This window comes from Mytilus galloprovincialis, chromosome 1, assembly GCF_965363235.1.
Source record: "Mytilus galloprovincialis chromosome 1, xbMytGall1.hap1.1, whole genome shotgun sequence".
NCBI classification, from domain to species: Eukaryota; Metazoa; Mollusca; class Bivalvia; order Mytilida; family Mytilidae; genus Mytilus; species Mytilus galloprovincialis.
In genome coordinates this window covers 22643031-22658879 of record NC_134838.1, presented here as the reverse complement: position 1 = coordinate 22658879, position 15849 = coordinate 22643031, and the positions used below count along the sequence as shown (strand labels likewise).

Genomic DNA, 15849 nt, shown 5'->3' with positions numbered 1-15849 from the left:
AATCCAATTGGAATTTCTTGCTATTGCACAATATTGTGCAATTAGATATTTCTTGCTATTGTGCAATACTGTGCAATTGAAAATATTTGCTATTGCACAATACTGTGCAATTGAAGATTTCTTGCTATTGCACAATACTGTGCAATTGAAGATTTCTTGCTATTGCTGAATACTGTGCAATTGAAAATTTCTTGCTATTGCACAATACTTAATATAATAATTTTGGATCCTGATTTTTCTTACCCCAGGAGTAGATTACCTTAGCCGTATTTGGCACAACTTCTTGGAATTTTGGGTCCTCAATGCTCTTCAACTTTGTATTTGTTTGGCTTTTTAACTATTTTGATCTGAGCGTCACTGATGAGTCTTATGTAGACGAAACGCGCGTCTGGCGTATAAAATTATAATCCTGGTACTTTTGATAACTAATTGGACCAACTTGAAAACTGGGCCCATAATCAAAAATCTAAGTACATGTTTAGATTCAGCATATCAAAGAGGCCCAAGAATTCAATTTTTGTTAAAATCAAAATTAGTTTAATTTTGGACCCTTTGGACTTTAATGTAGACCAATTTTAAAACTGGACCAAAAATTAAGAATCTACATACACAGTTAGATTTGGCATATCAAAGAACTCCAATTATTCAATTTTTGATGAAATCAAACAAAGTTTAATTTTGGACCCCGATTTGGACCAACTTGAAAACTGGGCCAATAATAAGAAATCTAAGTACATTTTTAGATTCAGCATATCAAAGAACCCCAAGGGTTCAATTTTTGTTAAAATCAAACTAAGTTTAATTTTGGACCCTTTGGACCTTAATGTAGACCAATTTGAAAACGGGACCAAAAATTAAGAATCTACATACACAGTTAGATTCGGCATATCAAAGAACCCCAATTATTCAATTTTTGATGAAATCAAACAAAGTTTAATTTTGGACCCTTTGGGCCCCTTATTCCTAAACTGTTGGGACCAAAACTCCCAAAATCAATACCAACCTTCCTTTTGTGGTCATAAACATTGTGTTTAAATTTCATTGATTTCTATTTACTTAAACTAAAGTTATTGTGCAAAAACCAAGAATAATGCTTATTTGGGCCCTTTTTTGGCCCCTAATTCCTAAACTGTTGGAACCAAAACTCCCAAAATCAATCCCAACCTTTCTTTTGTGGTCATAAACCTTGTGTCAAAATTTCATAGATTTCTATTAACTTCAACTAAAGTTATAGTGCGAAAACCAAGAAAATGCTTATTTGGGCCCTTTTTGGCCCCTAATTCCTAAAATGTTGGGACCAAAACTCCCAAAATCAATCCCAACCTTCCTTTTGTGGTCATAAACCTTGTGTTAAAATTTCATAGATTTCTATTCACTTTTATTTAAAGTTAGAGTGCGAAAACTAAAAGTATTCGGACGACGACGACGACGACAACGACAACGACGACGACGCCAACGAGATAGCAATATACGACGAAAAATTTTTCAAATTTTGCGGTCGTATAATAAAAAATTGATGTTTAATCAACCTGGTGAAAATTGAAAATGTCCAATGACTAAAGCGACTGAAAGCGAGCATCGGAAATAACAGGGCGACTTGTTTTTGCTTTTGGGGGTCGGGGAAAGCGAAGTGATGGTCGGGAAGTGACTTCTTCACCCTAATCGCCTGGAAGTGTGAGCCCTGTTGTTAGTCTTGTTTTTTTTAATTTTGGTTCATTTGTATGTTCAAGATATTAGTGTGGCGTCAATATTGCTGAACATTACTCAATATTACTAAAGTCTGACTACGGGTGCAGGATTTTCTAGCTGTATTGAATACCCATTAGTGGCCTTAAGCTTTTTTCTGTTATTTGGTCAGATTGAAGTCTCTTTGACTGTTATCTAGTCCTTGATCATAGGCTAGGTCAATATTGGTCAATACTGATTTTGCATAAATTATGATGAATTCAAAATTTATTTATAATAGTTTATATTTCATCATGAGGGGTGGTTGCTGGTTAAAGTAATGTTTATTTGTCTGTTTTTCTGTGCAATTTGCAGACGAGAATTTTTGTTTGTAAGTGCATATAAAAAGAAATATCTATGGGCATGAATTGTAAAATGATAACCCTGATATAACAAATAAAACAACAAACCTTATTTCTGCTGTTGCCAGGTTTAAGACTTCTTGATCCACAACATCTTTTATAATAACAGAAGTAAAATGGACGGCAGAACTCTGTATCATTGTCTCTTTATCTTTCTTCTGTTTTAATAAAGTCACCTCAGTGTGGTATGACTGTGACAATGACCTAAAAACATAAATTTAAACTTGTCATCAGATAAATCTTGAAATTTGTCAACACCAGTCAGCAGATAATCACAAGGACGATCACTTTATTGTTACCATTCCCTCCCCCAATACATCTACACAGTTACAAGAATACATTTAATATAATACTTTTTCCTAAGTGTATTATTTTAACTTTTTCTACATGCATCAAACTTTAAGGTAAGAGCCTAACATATTATTTCAATTTTCTACTTTTAGACATTCATAGGCCATTATTGAAGCTTTTGGTACCAATCTATGCAAAAACTGACTAATACAGTCCCCATATAATTGGCAATACAATCTTACTTTCAATAGCCAACACTCTAGCTTCCTTTGCCTTACATGCCTTTCTGAAACTAACAGTAACCACATATTCTGTAATTAAATCAGAGATTCTCTTTTTGTAGGTCCTATACATACCCGACATACTCTGTGACCACTTCCTCTACAATGATGTCACAAACATCCTGTGTTCCATTGGATATCATCAAAGCTCCTTGTATCAAATCTTCTGATACTTCCTTTGCCATATCTCCTATTACCTCCCAGAATAAATGTTTAGCTAAATCCTTGACATCCTAAAATACAAAATATACAAAATGTCTTATGCACTTTCTTATTTGAATTGTAAGTGTGATGATGTACTTGAATTCATTTGGTGACAATTAAGATGTTGTCTGCAACACATTTTAGCCCTGAAATTAAAATACAAATACTACAGTACTCAGGAAAATTAAATGTGTGATTTCCAACCTTATATCAAAGATTGTATCAATTGATGTATATCTATTTTTTATTCAGAAATGGTCCAGTTTTGTCTGAAAGTATTTATAGGGAAATCAACCAGAATACTAAAAAGTATCAAAGTTTTTTGGCTTTATATTAATGTACATTATTGTATCACTAGGGCATTGCAGTTTTTGGTTCTTAACTCTGACCTCACATACAATTATATTAAAACCTACATCATTAGTGTATTGCAGTTTCTGTGGTCCACTGTCTGGTTTTATTTCGGGTTTCACCTCTTGAATTACCTCTGGTTGAGGTACAGAAGGTTTATCCTGAACCACAGGCTTAGTCTGTATCTCTGATATATCTGAAAAATTAAGAAATAACTTTTTGCTGTGTCAATAAGGACAAGTATCCTTTACAGAACAAAGGAAAAAGAGAAGAAATACCTACAAATATAAAGACATTGAATAATAAACTATAATAACAAAGGTCAGCTGAATATGAAGAAAAAAATGAAGAGGGATGACAAACAGTCTTACTTATAAAAGCATGTTTATACATGTATATCACTTATTAACAGTCTTAGGCTATTAAAATTGTTTTTTCATCTCCTTAATAGATTTCTTCTTGTATGTTTGCTATATCAACACCTACTGGAAATAAGTTTAAATACCAGGGGAAAAGGAGAATAAAAACCATAAGGGAAGCTTGGTTAAATAGGGTTCATTTATTTTCACTGATGCCCTATACACGATTATCTACTTTGTGTTAAACAGTGTTCTTCCTAGGATTTTTTTAAGGCGCAAAATTTAAGGGCGCGTAACTCTTTTTTTTAGAGTGAACTTATGTGATCTGAAGCAATCAGTTATAAATCATGACATGCAATATGAATTATAATGCTTTGTGTTATAAATGTGTTTAATAATGCCGAGTATTAATGAATTACAAGAATATATATATGAAATAAATTGATTTTAAACACAAAAGTTATTCATATTCAGTCAATCTAAGAAGTCAAAAATATAAATATTCATCTCTGTAATCTCTCCTCCTTCTAGGAATATTGTTTCAAGATAGTGTTATTTTTTTGGAGTCTGTTCCTCGATTTTGTCTTGATCCTCTTTAGGGTTGAAAACCCCCTCTTACAATAACTTTTGCTTATATCCCCTTTAACATTTATAAGCCATGAAAAACTTAGTCAGCTACTTATTATTGAAAACCAGAAACATGGTGCTTGATGTTATCACTTGCTAAAACTTTAGCTGGGTTGGGATTAGGAAAAACAATTACATCTGCTTACATGTATACTGACAGTGTAGAGTAAGGTGTATTACCCCTTTTCATTAGAAGTCATTGGGCTGAAAAAAAACTTCTACTTCCATCATCTGCCTTTACTGTAGCTTAGAAGTCACCCCTTTGTTATTTGCAGAGAACATAAAATTGAGAATGGAAATGGGGAATGTTCATTTAGAATTAATAAAATCGAATATGGTTAAGAACAAATGGAATTTTTAACGACCTTGACTGGCTATACAGCCCTCGCACGGTTGAAAAATATATTTGGTATACAACTTTTTAAAACAAAAATGTTTTAATGACCAGCTGACCAGTTTCAGTAGTTTGACATTACGCTTCCGTGTGTATTATTGTTGACACCTATCTTTGGCAGGTAGATAAAAACGAAACTTTACAAATTCGTTAAAGTTAAGAGCATAGAAATTATTTACTAGTGACATTATACAGAAGCTGCAGCGATTCCGTGTTGATTGTCACATATTTCCCAACGGATTTACATCAATGTTCAATGATCATTTTATTTCTAAAAAAAAAACGAGTTTGAGACGAATTTACCTTGCAAGCAACATTTTTTCACTTTCTATTAAAATAAATCACTCCTCATAATCTTTAATCAAAGTTTATTTTAATTTTTTCAACTACAAATACTCTCATACATAATTTTCATCGTAAATATCTTTTGCAATGTGTATTCAACACGTTCATTGGTCGTGTATAAATAGATTCTTCTTCTCGACTAATGAAAAAAATCCGTGATTTAAATGGTCAAGAGATCACACACACGATGCCTAAATACAATACAATGTATTTCTTCAATTTCTGCACTGAAGTTTTTACATTTTTTTATTTTCTTCTACAAATATCTATCTTCTTGATGACATGTACGCTATTATATGATAACATAGTCCGATTAGCCTGAGATAAGTGTGGCTCAGGTCAAATTAATTATCAGTAATTGAGTAACACTGACCGACCTATCAGCAGTGATCTGCACCATGAAAATTTTAACCAACATTTATAATGAAAATGTGAAAATTAACATGCTGCTAGATCAAGTATTAAGGGACAACGGCCAATTAAGACGCTGCGGGATCTACGAAAATATTATGAAGGCGCTGTGGTGCATCACATCGGCCTGGGGAGAACACTTAAAACATTCAATAAATCATTTTTTTTAACTTCAAATCATGTTTTAATCTTCTTGCACAAACTGGCGGTTACAAGTACTTTACAACTACAAAAGTTGATCATAACCATTTAACTTAAAAGATACAATAACTTATATTAAATACCTGAAACATTAACATCTAGTTTGCCAACAAATCTAAGGTTGTCATCAAAACTATTTATAGGTGTTGGTAAACTTAAAGGTAACAAAGGCTCTCCATTCATTACCTGTAATAAGTAAAAGGAACACAGGTAATTAGGTATAGCTTTAGCCTATGCATTGACCGAAAATAAAAGCTAATCTGGTTTATGCCATAAATTCAATAAGCTTCAATCTGATAAATTAAAGATTTTGTTCTTTATCTGTTTTTGGAATAATTCATATCAAATCAAATGTTAACTCTAAGTGGCAGAATTGTAGATGCTGAAAAACATGTTAATTGGCAGAAATGTAGCCATTACTGTATGAATTTGCTTATTTCAATTTCATCAAACTTTCAATACTGTGAAAGTACTTTTATTCGTGGGGTACCAATTTTCGTGGTTTTCGTGGAAGACTTTATCCACGAATTTAAGTGTCCAACGAAATAAAACAACCATTGTCCAAATCAAGACATGGAAAGATCCCCATGTAGGTTGGACTTATGATTTAGTCTTGAGAAGATATTGAATAACGCCAAATCTGAGAATATTTTAATAGCAGTCACAGAACTACAACTGCATGCAGGATTATACCAATTTAATCTTTAATAACCTAAACTGTACAAGTTTTGATCTTTTAATTCTCAAAAAAAAATATTTTCTATCGATGAAAGTCAGAATTCCGGTATTGATATGCTAGTATGATAAAGTGTTCAATTTATATCCTCGTAGTTCTGGTACATATGGGAAATAATAATTTCATGCTGAGCTTGATTTTGATAAGAATTATTTGACAATTCAAGATACATTTATAGCATTTGTTTATGTAACTGATTTCTTTAGGTGACATGTTTATGGCCTAATTAACACCTTTGATGGTCTTTAATCTGTTGATAACTTTATCTTTGGTTAATAAGTGTTGTCACTACGATTTACAAGGGTCAATGTTTACTTTGCAATGTCCTTCAATCCAGACTATTTGTAAACTTCGTTTCTAAAGGCTTTATTTTTTCAATTATTTTTTTTTTTAGAAAGCTAAAATCCACGAATTTAAAAAGCCACGAACATGTAAATATTGCTCAAACCACGAAAATTGATACCCACGAATTAAAGTACTTTCACAGTAGTATAATATATAGATAGTAATGCGATGATATTTTACATTTTTGTCAATGATATTTGTGATACTCACCTCACCGATACGACTACTAAGTTTACTTTCTATTATATTCTGAGATCTTCTAGGCAGCCATGATTCTTCTGGCTCAACATAAGATGTCCTATCTAAGACAACGAACTCCTCCGTCACATTTAATCCATGGAATTTACAGAAGTATCTGGCTTCTATCTTGCTCTCAAATCCTAGACATCTCACCATTTCATTTAGAGAATACTAAAATTAGACATTTATATAAAGTTAACAACAAATACTGTGGATTCATATATTTTCTTTTGTACAACTTTTCGTGAATACTTAATTTTGTGGTTTTGCAAAGGTTTGTATGCATGCCTACAAAAAAATTAACTTTGGTAGAGCATTTATATTCATGGTTATCCTTATCCTATGAAATCAACAATATTGTGGAGAATATAATGCAAATTTCGTCTTATGTTTATAACGTTACTTTAAATTTGTACCTTTGTATGGGGCCTTCAATATTAGATTTTGAGCATGTAAAGTATCAAGTTTTATTCGTTTATTACAATACAAATATTAGTGTGCCCAACAAATAATAATGAGTCCAAAGAAGTCAGATTAAGCTTCATGTTTTTGTATCAAATAGTATTCCAGCTCATTTTCCATATCTATTGTGGACCAGGAAGCTTGATTAATTTTTTTATTCTATACGAAGTCTGCTTTCCCCTGGAAAACATTGGCCTTTTTTGTTTGGACCAAAATGAAATTGATTTTAAAAAAAGTTGTAACATATAAAAATATTTTGAAGAGCTTTTTAATATACAATTCACCAAATATCAATTGTCTAACTAGTTAAACTTACGTGTGATTTAGGTCTGTAAGCCTTTATGAGTGTCAGTAGAGCTCTAGATCTAACTTGGGTGTAGTATCTATAGATATATAACTTACGTGTGATTTAGGTCTGTAAGCCTTTATGAGTGTCAGTAGAGCTCTAGATCTAACTTGGGTGTAGTATCTATAGATATATAACTTACGTGTGATTTAGGTCTGTAAGCCTTTATGAGTGTCAGTAGAGCTCTAGATCTAACTTGGGTGTAGTATCTATAGATATATAACTTACGTGTGATTTAGGTCTGTAAGCCTTTATGAGTGTCAATAGAGCTCTAGATCTAACTTGGGTGTAGTATCTATAGATATATAACTTACGTGTGATTTAGGTCTGTAAGCCTTTATGAGTGTCAGTAGAGCTCTAGATCTAACTTGGGTGTAGTATCTATAGATATATAACTTACGTGTGATTTAGGTCTGTAAGCCTTTATGAGTGTCAGTAGAGCTCTAGATCTAACTTGGGTGTAGTATCTATAGATATATAACTTACGTGTGATTTAGGTCTGTAAGCCTTTATGAGTGTCAGTAGAGCTCTAGATCTAACTTGGGTGAAGTATCTATCATAATAAATGTTTTATTATCATCAGACTGAAAGATTCTTTTTATGGTACAATAATTAATGGGAAAAAAAAATAGAACTGAAATCAATGCATCTTTTATTCATAAGTTTTCTACTAAACTGAGCTAAAGAAAAAAAAATTGTTGCACAACTGTTGGTCAATTATCAAAGATATTCACATGTTATCCTTTGACCTAAGTAGAAAAACATTGAAATTTTCTTCATTGGCATTTATTCCATATCTACAGTATCTATAAAGATGCATAAGGACAATTCCCAATCTAAATTAATTGTTTTCAGAGTTTTTTCATATGAAATCTTCAAAATATTCATTCAATGACTTCCAATATTTTATTTGGTAGAAAGAAGAGTTAATTGGGACATTGACATAATTTCTATCATTCAGTCATTATGTAACTAATCTGTGTAATTTTAAAATATAAATAAATGTATTAGAACTTTATTTACAGTCTAGTTGCTTTGATTGGTTAGATGGTACAGTCACCTACTGACCTAGCTATCATATTTTGAAAAGAATTACTTAAGGAGCATTCAAAATGCTATGTTTGAAAGTGACAACTGGTTTTACAGAAGGTTTTGTGGTAAGGTTATTAATTATGACAACTGGTTTTACAGAAGGTTTTGTGGTAAGGTTATTAATTATGACAACTGGTTTTACAGAAGGTTTTGTGGTAAGGTTATTAATTATGACAACTGGTTTTACAGAAGGTTTTGTGGTAAGGTTATTAATTATGACAACAATACTAAGAGTCACAATACTTTTTGGTAGAACACCTCTAATAATCAGCTCACATAAACAAAAAGGATAATTAAATAGTAAATGACCAACCTATGCATTATACAAGCTTGAAGAAATGATGCCTTTTTAACCAACTTGAAGAATCGTACAAAGTTGTTACTGTTTAAGGAAGAATGGACTTGGACAGCAAAATTGATGTACTGTGTATTCCTCACTGCTGGTCTTAACTGTTGAGTTTCTCTGGAAAATAAATAAGAAATTTTGTTCAATTAAATTCCCAGTTTTAACATCTTAATCAAAATAGAAACTTTATTGTTGTTTCCCTCATCATTGAGATTTACAATTCTAAAGCTACATTAACACCATCATTTGTTTAGGTGCTTGTCGGAAAACTGGCAATCATTATATCTTACATTTTTTTTGTCATATTTGGAATTCAGTAGATCTTTGATATTGTTTTAAAATGTCCAGATCTTTGAGCAGTTTAGAGCTTAATATTTTGTCTACTTTTGATACTGATTATATACCTTCATATGCTTAGATTGTTTTCAGTCATAGGGTTGTATCTCAAAGATGATAAATGATATAAAATTCAAAATATTCTGAGTATTCACAAGAATATATTTCATTATTCTGTGGCATAACTATAAACATGTTACCTGAGAATGTCTCCTTCATTTAAATTCATTAGGACCATATAACTTCTAATTTCTGCTTCATTTCTACAAAACAGGTTCTGTTTCTTATCAAGATCATGATAGAATTCCTTCAGAGTTTGTAAACACTTGGTCATATTTTCATTGTTGATTTTAAGGTCAAATGTATGCATGTCCTCCTCACACAAGCGTTCACTACAGAAGATATGGAATCTGACACATTTCTCCAGAAGTTCCGCACTTTCTGGTGTAGTCAACTGCTGTTGTGTTATATCCTGAATTAAAAACATCATAGAAAATTATCTTTACAGGAAATATCTATAAGTTAGTTTGATTGTTGTGACTACAATGATGACATTTTTCAAGTTGTGTTGTAATGGATCTACCTTTTATGCTGCTTGAGAATTTGTTTTAAAAGTGTAAAACTAACTAGAATCTAAAAAATTACTATCTAGTCAACTAAATTTCTCCTTTTACTAGTCAATATTTTTTTTCTCACTTTGGTGTATAATAAATGCACCTCTTGCTTTGAAAATCAACTACAAATTATTTATAAAAGATTCTACCCAACCTTTGATTGCAAAAAATCACAAGAAAATTGGCAGAAAATAGTCAATGCTATATTAGGCACTATTACAAGCTATTAATTCCTAACCTTCCTAAACTCTGCATTGCCACTGACAAAATCTTCTTTTATTCATATTGAATTCTTTTTCTATAACTATTAACATAAAAGGCTTACTTTTCTGATGCCTCTAGTTCTGTCCCATAGGAAATCAAACCAACCTTCCCATTTTCCATCCTCTCCTCTATCTGCTATTTCAGTCAGTAGGTAATTCATGGTAAGTATTAAAGCAGGCAAGGGACGTAACTCATGTGGTAAAGGTTCTTCCTATAAAACATATTTGCTTGCATGTCAGATGATAGTGTTTCAAAATGATCTAAAAGTTATAGTGTAAATAGCCTTAATGAAGGCTAAAAATAAATCTATGTATGCCTGTTCTCAAAAAAAATATTCAGGAAAATCCTTAAAATAAAATGCTATCCTGTCCATGTATAAAACCTGGACAATATCCTTCTATACCACAGCTAATCCTGAGATACTTATTCTTGTGGGTTATTTTTAATGTGGAAAGTCTCAAAACAGAAACGTTCATGAATCTGTAAATATCAAACCAAATTAATATTCAATGTGTTCAGGGCCAAATTTGTAATAAATACATCAAATAAATAATGGTTGCCATCTATGTTATACCCGTTTTTTCATTCTTAGAATGTGTAGTCCTGTTCATGATATTTTTTAGTATAAACAGTTATAAAATAATTAACAAATATATCTTATGACCAAATTATGTAGTATTCCTCAATGAAATTATTAACCATTTATCAATTGCAAGTCAAGTTATTTCCACATAAATACAGTAAATTAAGAATTTAGTGCCATGTTCTCATTACTGCAAAAAATACAACAGAGTTAAAATCGCAATAATTTAAACTTGCATTTTGAATTTTTTTATATGAATTAAACAGGATTTTTCTCAATATTGCATAAATCAAAATTGCATTTTAGTGTAAAATGACAAAATTGCAATAATAAACGATACTTAAATTTCTGAATTTACAATATTCTCACCTGATCAGCTGATGATCTGCTATACTCCTTCACTGCTCTGCTATGATCTACCTGAGGATTCTGTATAATAAAATATATAATTCAAAACTAATAGCATCATAAAAATTCATCAGATGTAGACTGGAAAAACAACATGTTTAAATTCAAAAAGAAGATGCAAACATTGAGCTACAAAGCATACCACAACTCATAATTAAATGATCAGAAAGCAGAAAGTAGGTATCTGATCTAAAGTGATCCGATTTAAACTTATATAACAAATCATCATCGTACTATAGAAATGTGTGATGAAAAAAATCAAGTTCAACTATTTTGAAAAATTCAATTATCGGCAAACAGGAAGAAAAGACATATCAGGAAAGTGCTGCTTTAATAAGTGTGAAAGAAAAGTGTAACAGAAATAATTGCTAAACAATTATAGTTTCTTTTATTAAGTCAACACGTGCAAACAGCATATAAGGGCAACTGAAGCAAAAAAAAATCAAGGAAAAATTAAGTTACTTATAAAAAAAAATTAAAATGCATTAGGATTTATCTTTGTATTGTTATGAACCACAGTATAAAAGATTTTCTGGTTACTATCAAGATGAAGAACACTAATATTTGTAATGTCTCTCGATAATGGCTTAATTGACTGTAATTTCTAGGAATGTTCTCTCATGTTTACCTACCCCATATCTCCTTTTCACAAAAATTATAAGTCACCATCAAAGTATGTTTTTATTTACTTTACTTACTGAACTTCCAGGGTTCATAGATTCAAACAAATGTAATCTTCGTTTCACTTCCCTATCATAATGTTCTCTCTCAGGACACATATCTGTACAGGTACCAACAAATGCCTTTGACTTAAGATTTGCTGTTTTCTTCATTCCTTCAATATGAATGTAAACACTTCATAAAATTTTCAACTTAATCTATTTATGCTATGTTAAAACTAATTGTAATTTCCTACCTAAAAGTATATTTTTTAAAGTAACAATAGTTTAGGTGTTAGGTCTAACATAGAACAAATTTATCATTTCATGCTAATATTAAGCTCAGATCTGTCTAATCTATAACATCAAAATAAGGAGATGTGATATTTACTATTGATCTATAAACTTACCAAGTCTTATAATCTTATCTCTAAGATTCAGGATCTGTAACTTATCTGCTGCAGTGTGGCATACTGTATTTCTTAAAACTGCCATGGATCCTGAAAATAATAAATTATACTGTGAGCTTTTACTTCAGTTACTGCAATTTTCCGAATACTTGTTTATGTGAGGTTCTTCTTCAGTTTCTGTAGTTAACCATATATTTGTTTATGTGAGGTTCCATACACTCTGCTCATGGGAATGGGACTTTATCCTCAACAATTTTTGAAAGTTGAAAGATATAATAGCCTGCAATTCAGTGGTTGTCATTTGTTTATGTGTTACATATTTGTTTTTCGTTTAGCTGACTATGTGGTATGGGCTTTGCTCATAGTTAAAGGCCGTACAGTGACCTATAGTTGTTAATTTCTGTGTCATTTTCTCTTGTGGAGAGTTGTCTCATTGGCAATCATACCACATCGTCTTTTTTTAACATACCACATCGTCTTTTTTTAATATCTTAGATATATCTGACGTGATTATTTATTATCTAAATTATAAAGACAAGAGATCTAAATTTTTCCAGCAATATATTTGAATTTTAGTTATAACTCAATATTGAGGAAATTATTTCCATATTCTCATTCTGTTTAAGATAAGGCATACAAAAAGGCTATCATACCCATGCATATTCAATGTTTTATAATCTAAGGATTGAAATTCATCCACACTTGATATTGTAAGAGTACACACCTTTATCTACATTAGTTGGTATGGTAACTGCATTCCTGGATGAAGAAGGACCTGGACTAGAATTTCTAACAGGACTACCAGGTAAGGAAGACTTGCCAACATCATCAGGTCGGTCCAATACGTTTATCTGTTGTGACGCTATATCACTGGTCCCTGACATACCTGCTAACTCATCATCTAAATCATTCTTGGCCCATTGGAATTTGGCACTTTTAGTGGTCGGTTTTATACCAGCAAATTCTGAAATATAACGTTTATTGTATATTTATAATCAAAAGTGGAGAAAGGTTAGGGGAAGAGTTGGGCTCCAGCAAACATGTTTCAACCTGTCACATTCTATATATATATGCCTTTCCCAAATCAGGAGCCTGCAATTTAATGGTTGTCTTTTGTTGCTGTGTTACATATTTGTTTTATTTTCATTTTCATTTTTTTACATTAATTAAGCTGTTAGTTTCTTGTTTGAATTGTTTTACATTTGTCATTATGGGGTCTTGTAAAGCTGACTGTGTGGTATGGGCTTTGCTCATTGTTGAAGTCCTTACGGTGAACTATAGTTGTTAATTTCTGTGTCATTTGGTCTCTTGTGAAGAGTTGTCTCATTGGCAATCATACCACATATTCTTTTATAAATTTTCTTAACATCTTGTTGAGACAAACTTAAATTAGCAAACAGAAACAAAAAAATCTGCTATTTTTCTATTTGTAAAGTGGCATAAATGTTGAAAGGTAAAATAAGACCAACCAATTTAAACTGATCTGGGCTTTGTAATAATGAGCATTGTGTATAAGTTTTATGACAATTGGTTGAGGCAAACTCAAGTTAGAGGATAGAAACTAATTTTGGGATGAACAGATGCATGTCTATTTACATAGGGAATTCATACTGTTGAAACTCAAGTGTTCAGCCATCTTAATAAAGCTTTTATTTATAAATCTTTTTTAAATTATTCTTACTTCATCTATTATTTTATCCTTCATTTATCTTCAGTTTTGACTCTTCTTTTTGAGGAAATAAAGCCCACTTTTTGAACTTTTATAGATTAACATAATAAATAGTTTAAAACTGCAGAGTCAGTGCAGACAAAATCTATTTTCACCCCTTATATTTTACCATGATCACTTTTTCTTTTGATAGGTGTACTGTCAGATTCATCAGTAGATCTTCGCCTGTAACTACTCCAGAAGATTTCCATTGGACGTACACCTTTGTCCAGAAACTTCCCTCTAGCTTTAGCATCTCTTGCAGCTTCCTAGAAAAAAAGAACACATGTCTTCATTTACACATATGATCATTCATCATTAATAAACTGAAATAAAATAATGGTTTTCAGTTTGTCATTTAATATTTCTGGAAAGAGCTTAACCTTCAACTACCAAAAGGAAACTTACTGTAAATCAGTGGTTGTCGTTTGTTCAAGTCTGTCATATCTGATTTTTGTAAATTGTTTTGTTATAAATTAGGCTGTGAGTTTTCTTAATTCAATTGTTTCATATTTGTCATGTTGGGGCCTATACATTGTAGTTTTTATCCCATTGCAGTGTCTTCCCTAGAAAATTTTTGATGCATGGTGGGTTTAAGGTGAATTTACAATGCGGCGCGTTGTGTTGTTTTGTGGAATTATTTTTATTACACTAGTGATATGAATTGTGCAAGTCTTCTTAAAAACTTAACAATAATCTGCAATATAGTCTGGAACAATACTTCACATTTTCTCAAAAGGCCAGTCTGGATTCAAAAGTTTTTTCCAAGGGCCCCTCTAGAATTTTTTTTAGGCTCTACCAGGTTTTTTTTTACTACAGGTACATTTGTACATACCAGTCTTTAATGTTCTTATAAAGCCAACAATATATGTTTGAAATACCTTATACATGTAGCTTGTTTCTCATTTTTAATGGAAATAATAAAGGAATTAATAAACAACATTGAGTTTTTCAGAATTAAAATCCATTTAACCATTTCTTTTCAGACTGGTGAGCTTAATATATTTGTTATATTATGAAAAAATACCCCCCCCCCCAAAAAAAAAAAAAAAACAGTCCCCCCTTTTCATTTTACACACCCCTAGGTGTAGATTAAAGTATTATCAGTTTCACCCTAAGAAATAATTAGTTTTTTATTAAGAAGTCTGAGCAGTAAATCAAAAGGAAATTCTTACTGTCTATAAATAGCAATGAAATGTAACTGTTTCCTGTTATGGGGTTTCCCAAATTTTCCCGCCAAAAAGCACATGGCATTCAACAACTGTAAACAAAGCATTCAATTTGTGATTATGGGTTACAGCCTTAATAAATTTAATTTGGATATAGATATTCAACTTAAGGTACAGTCAATCAATGATTTAACTTTCTCCTGGATTAAAACTAATTTGAAAGATCACTTTAAAAAATAAAATAATCTTTGAAATCGTTCATAACAACAACAGACGATCTGAAATATTCAGTGACCCATATATTGTTTGAACTCTGATACAAAGGTCAAAGTTATATCATTTTTCAAACCAATGATTTGTATACTATGTTTTGTCTCTTGCTTGTTATGGGTGTCAAAATTTTTGGCTGTTATGTTTTATTGTTGTTTTGTTTTGTATATGTTTTTATATGTGTTCATGTGTTTCAGTGATGATCCATTTGTACTGGATTTTATACTGAATAAAATTAGTTAGTTAGTTAGTTAGTTTTACAAACATATGATTTCATAAAAGCTGTGTGAGGCCATAATATTTATCATTA

The 15849-nt window shown here is 31.3% G+C and overlaps 1 protein-coding gene across 5 annotated transcripts in view; it reads right to left on the bottom strand.

Moving 5' to 3' along the window:
* The window catches only part of LOC143069406 (germinal-center associated nuclear protein-like), a 42831-nt gene that overhangs the window by 12649 nt on the left and 14333 nt on the right, over window positions 1–15849 (bottom strand). For 4 of the 5 annotated variants that reach the window (XM_076244024.1, XM_076244045.1, XM_076244039.1 and 1 more), the window contains 14 exons: window positions 14231–14369; window positions 13117–13356; window positions 12393–12482; window positions 12022–12158; window positions 11285–11344; window positions 10394–10543; window positions 9655–9926; window positions 9086–9235; window positions 8167–8233; window positions 6843–7043; window positions 5635–5737; window positions 3280–3410; window positions 2735–2892; window positions 2136–2291 (listed from right to left, as the gene is read on the bottom strand). In XM_076244024.1, the coding sequence (XP_076100139.1) occupies window positions 2136–2291; window positions 2735–2892; window positions 3280–3410; window positions 5635–5737; window positions 6843–7043; window positions 8167–8233; window positions 9086–9235; window positions 9655–9926; window positions 10394–10543; window positions 11285–11344; window positions 12022–12158; window positions 12393–12482; window positions 13117–13356; window positions 14231–14369 (2054 nt within the window). Of the gene's footprint in view, window positions 1–2135; window positions 2292–2734; window positions 2893–3279; window positions 3411–5634; window positions 5738–6842; window positions 7044–7822; window positions 7890–8166; window positions 8234–9085; window positions 9236–9654; window positions 9927–10393; window positions 10544–11284; window positions 11345–12021; window positions 12159–12392; window positions 12483–13116; window positions 13357–14230; window positions 14370–15849 lie in introns of all 5 variants that reach the window. The other variant, XM_076244031.1, reaches the window with a different exon arrangement.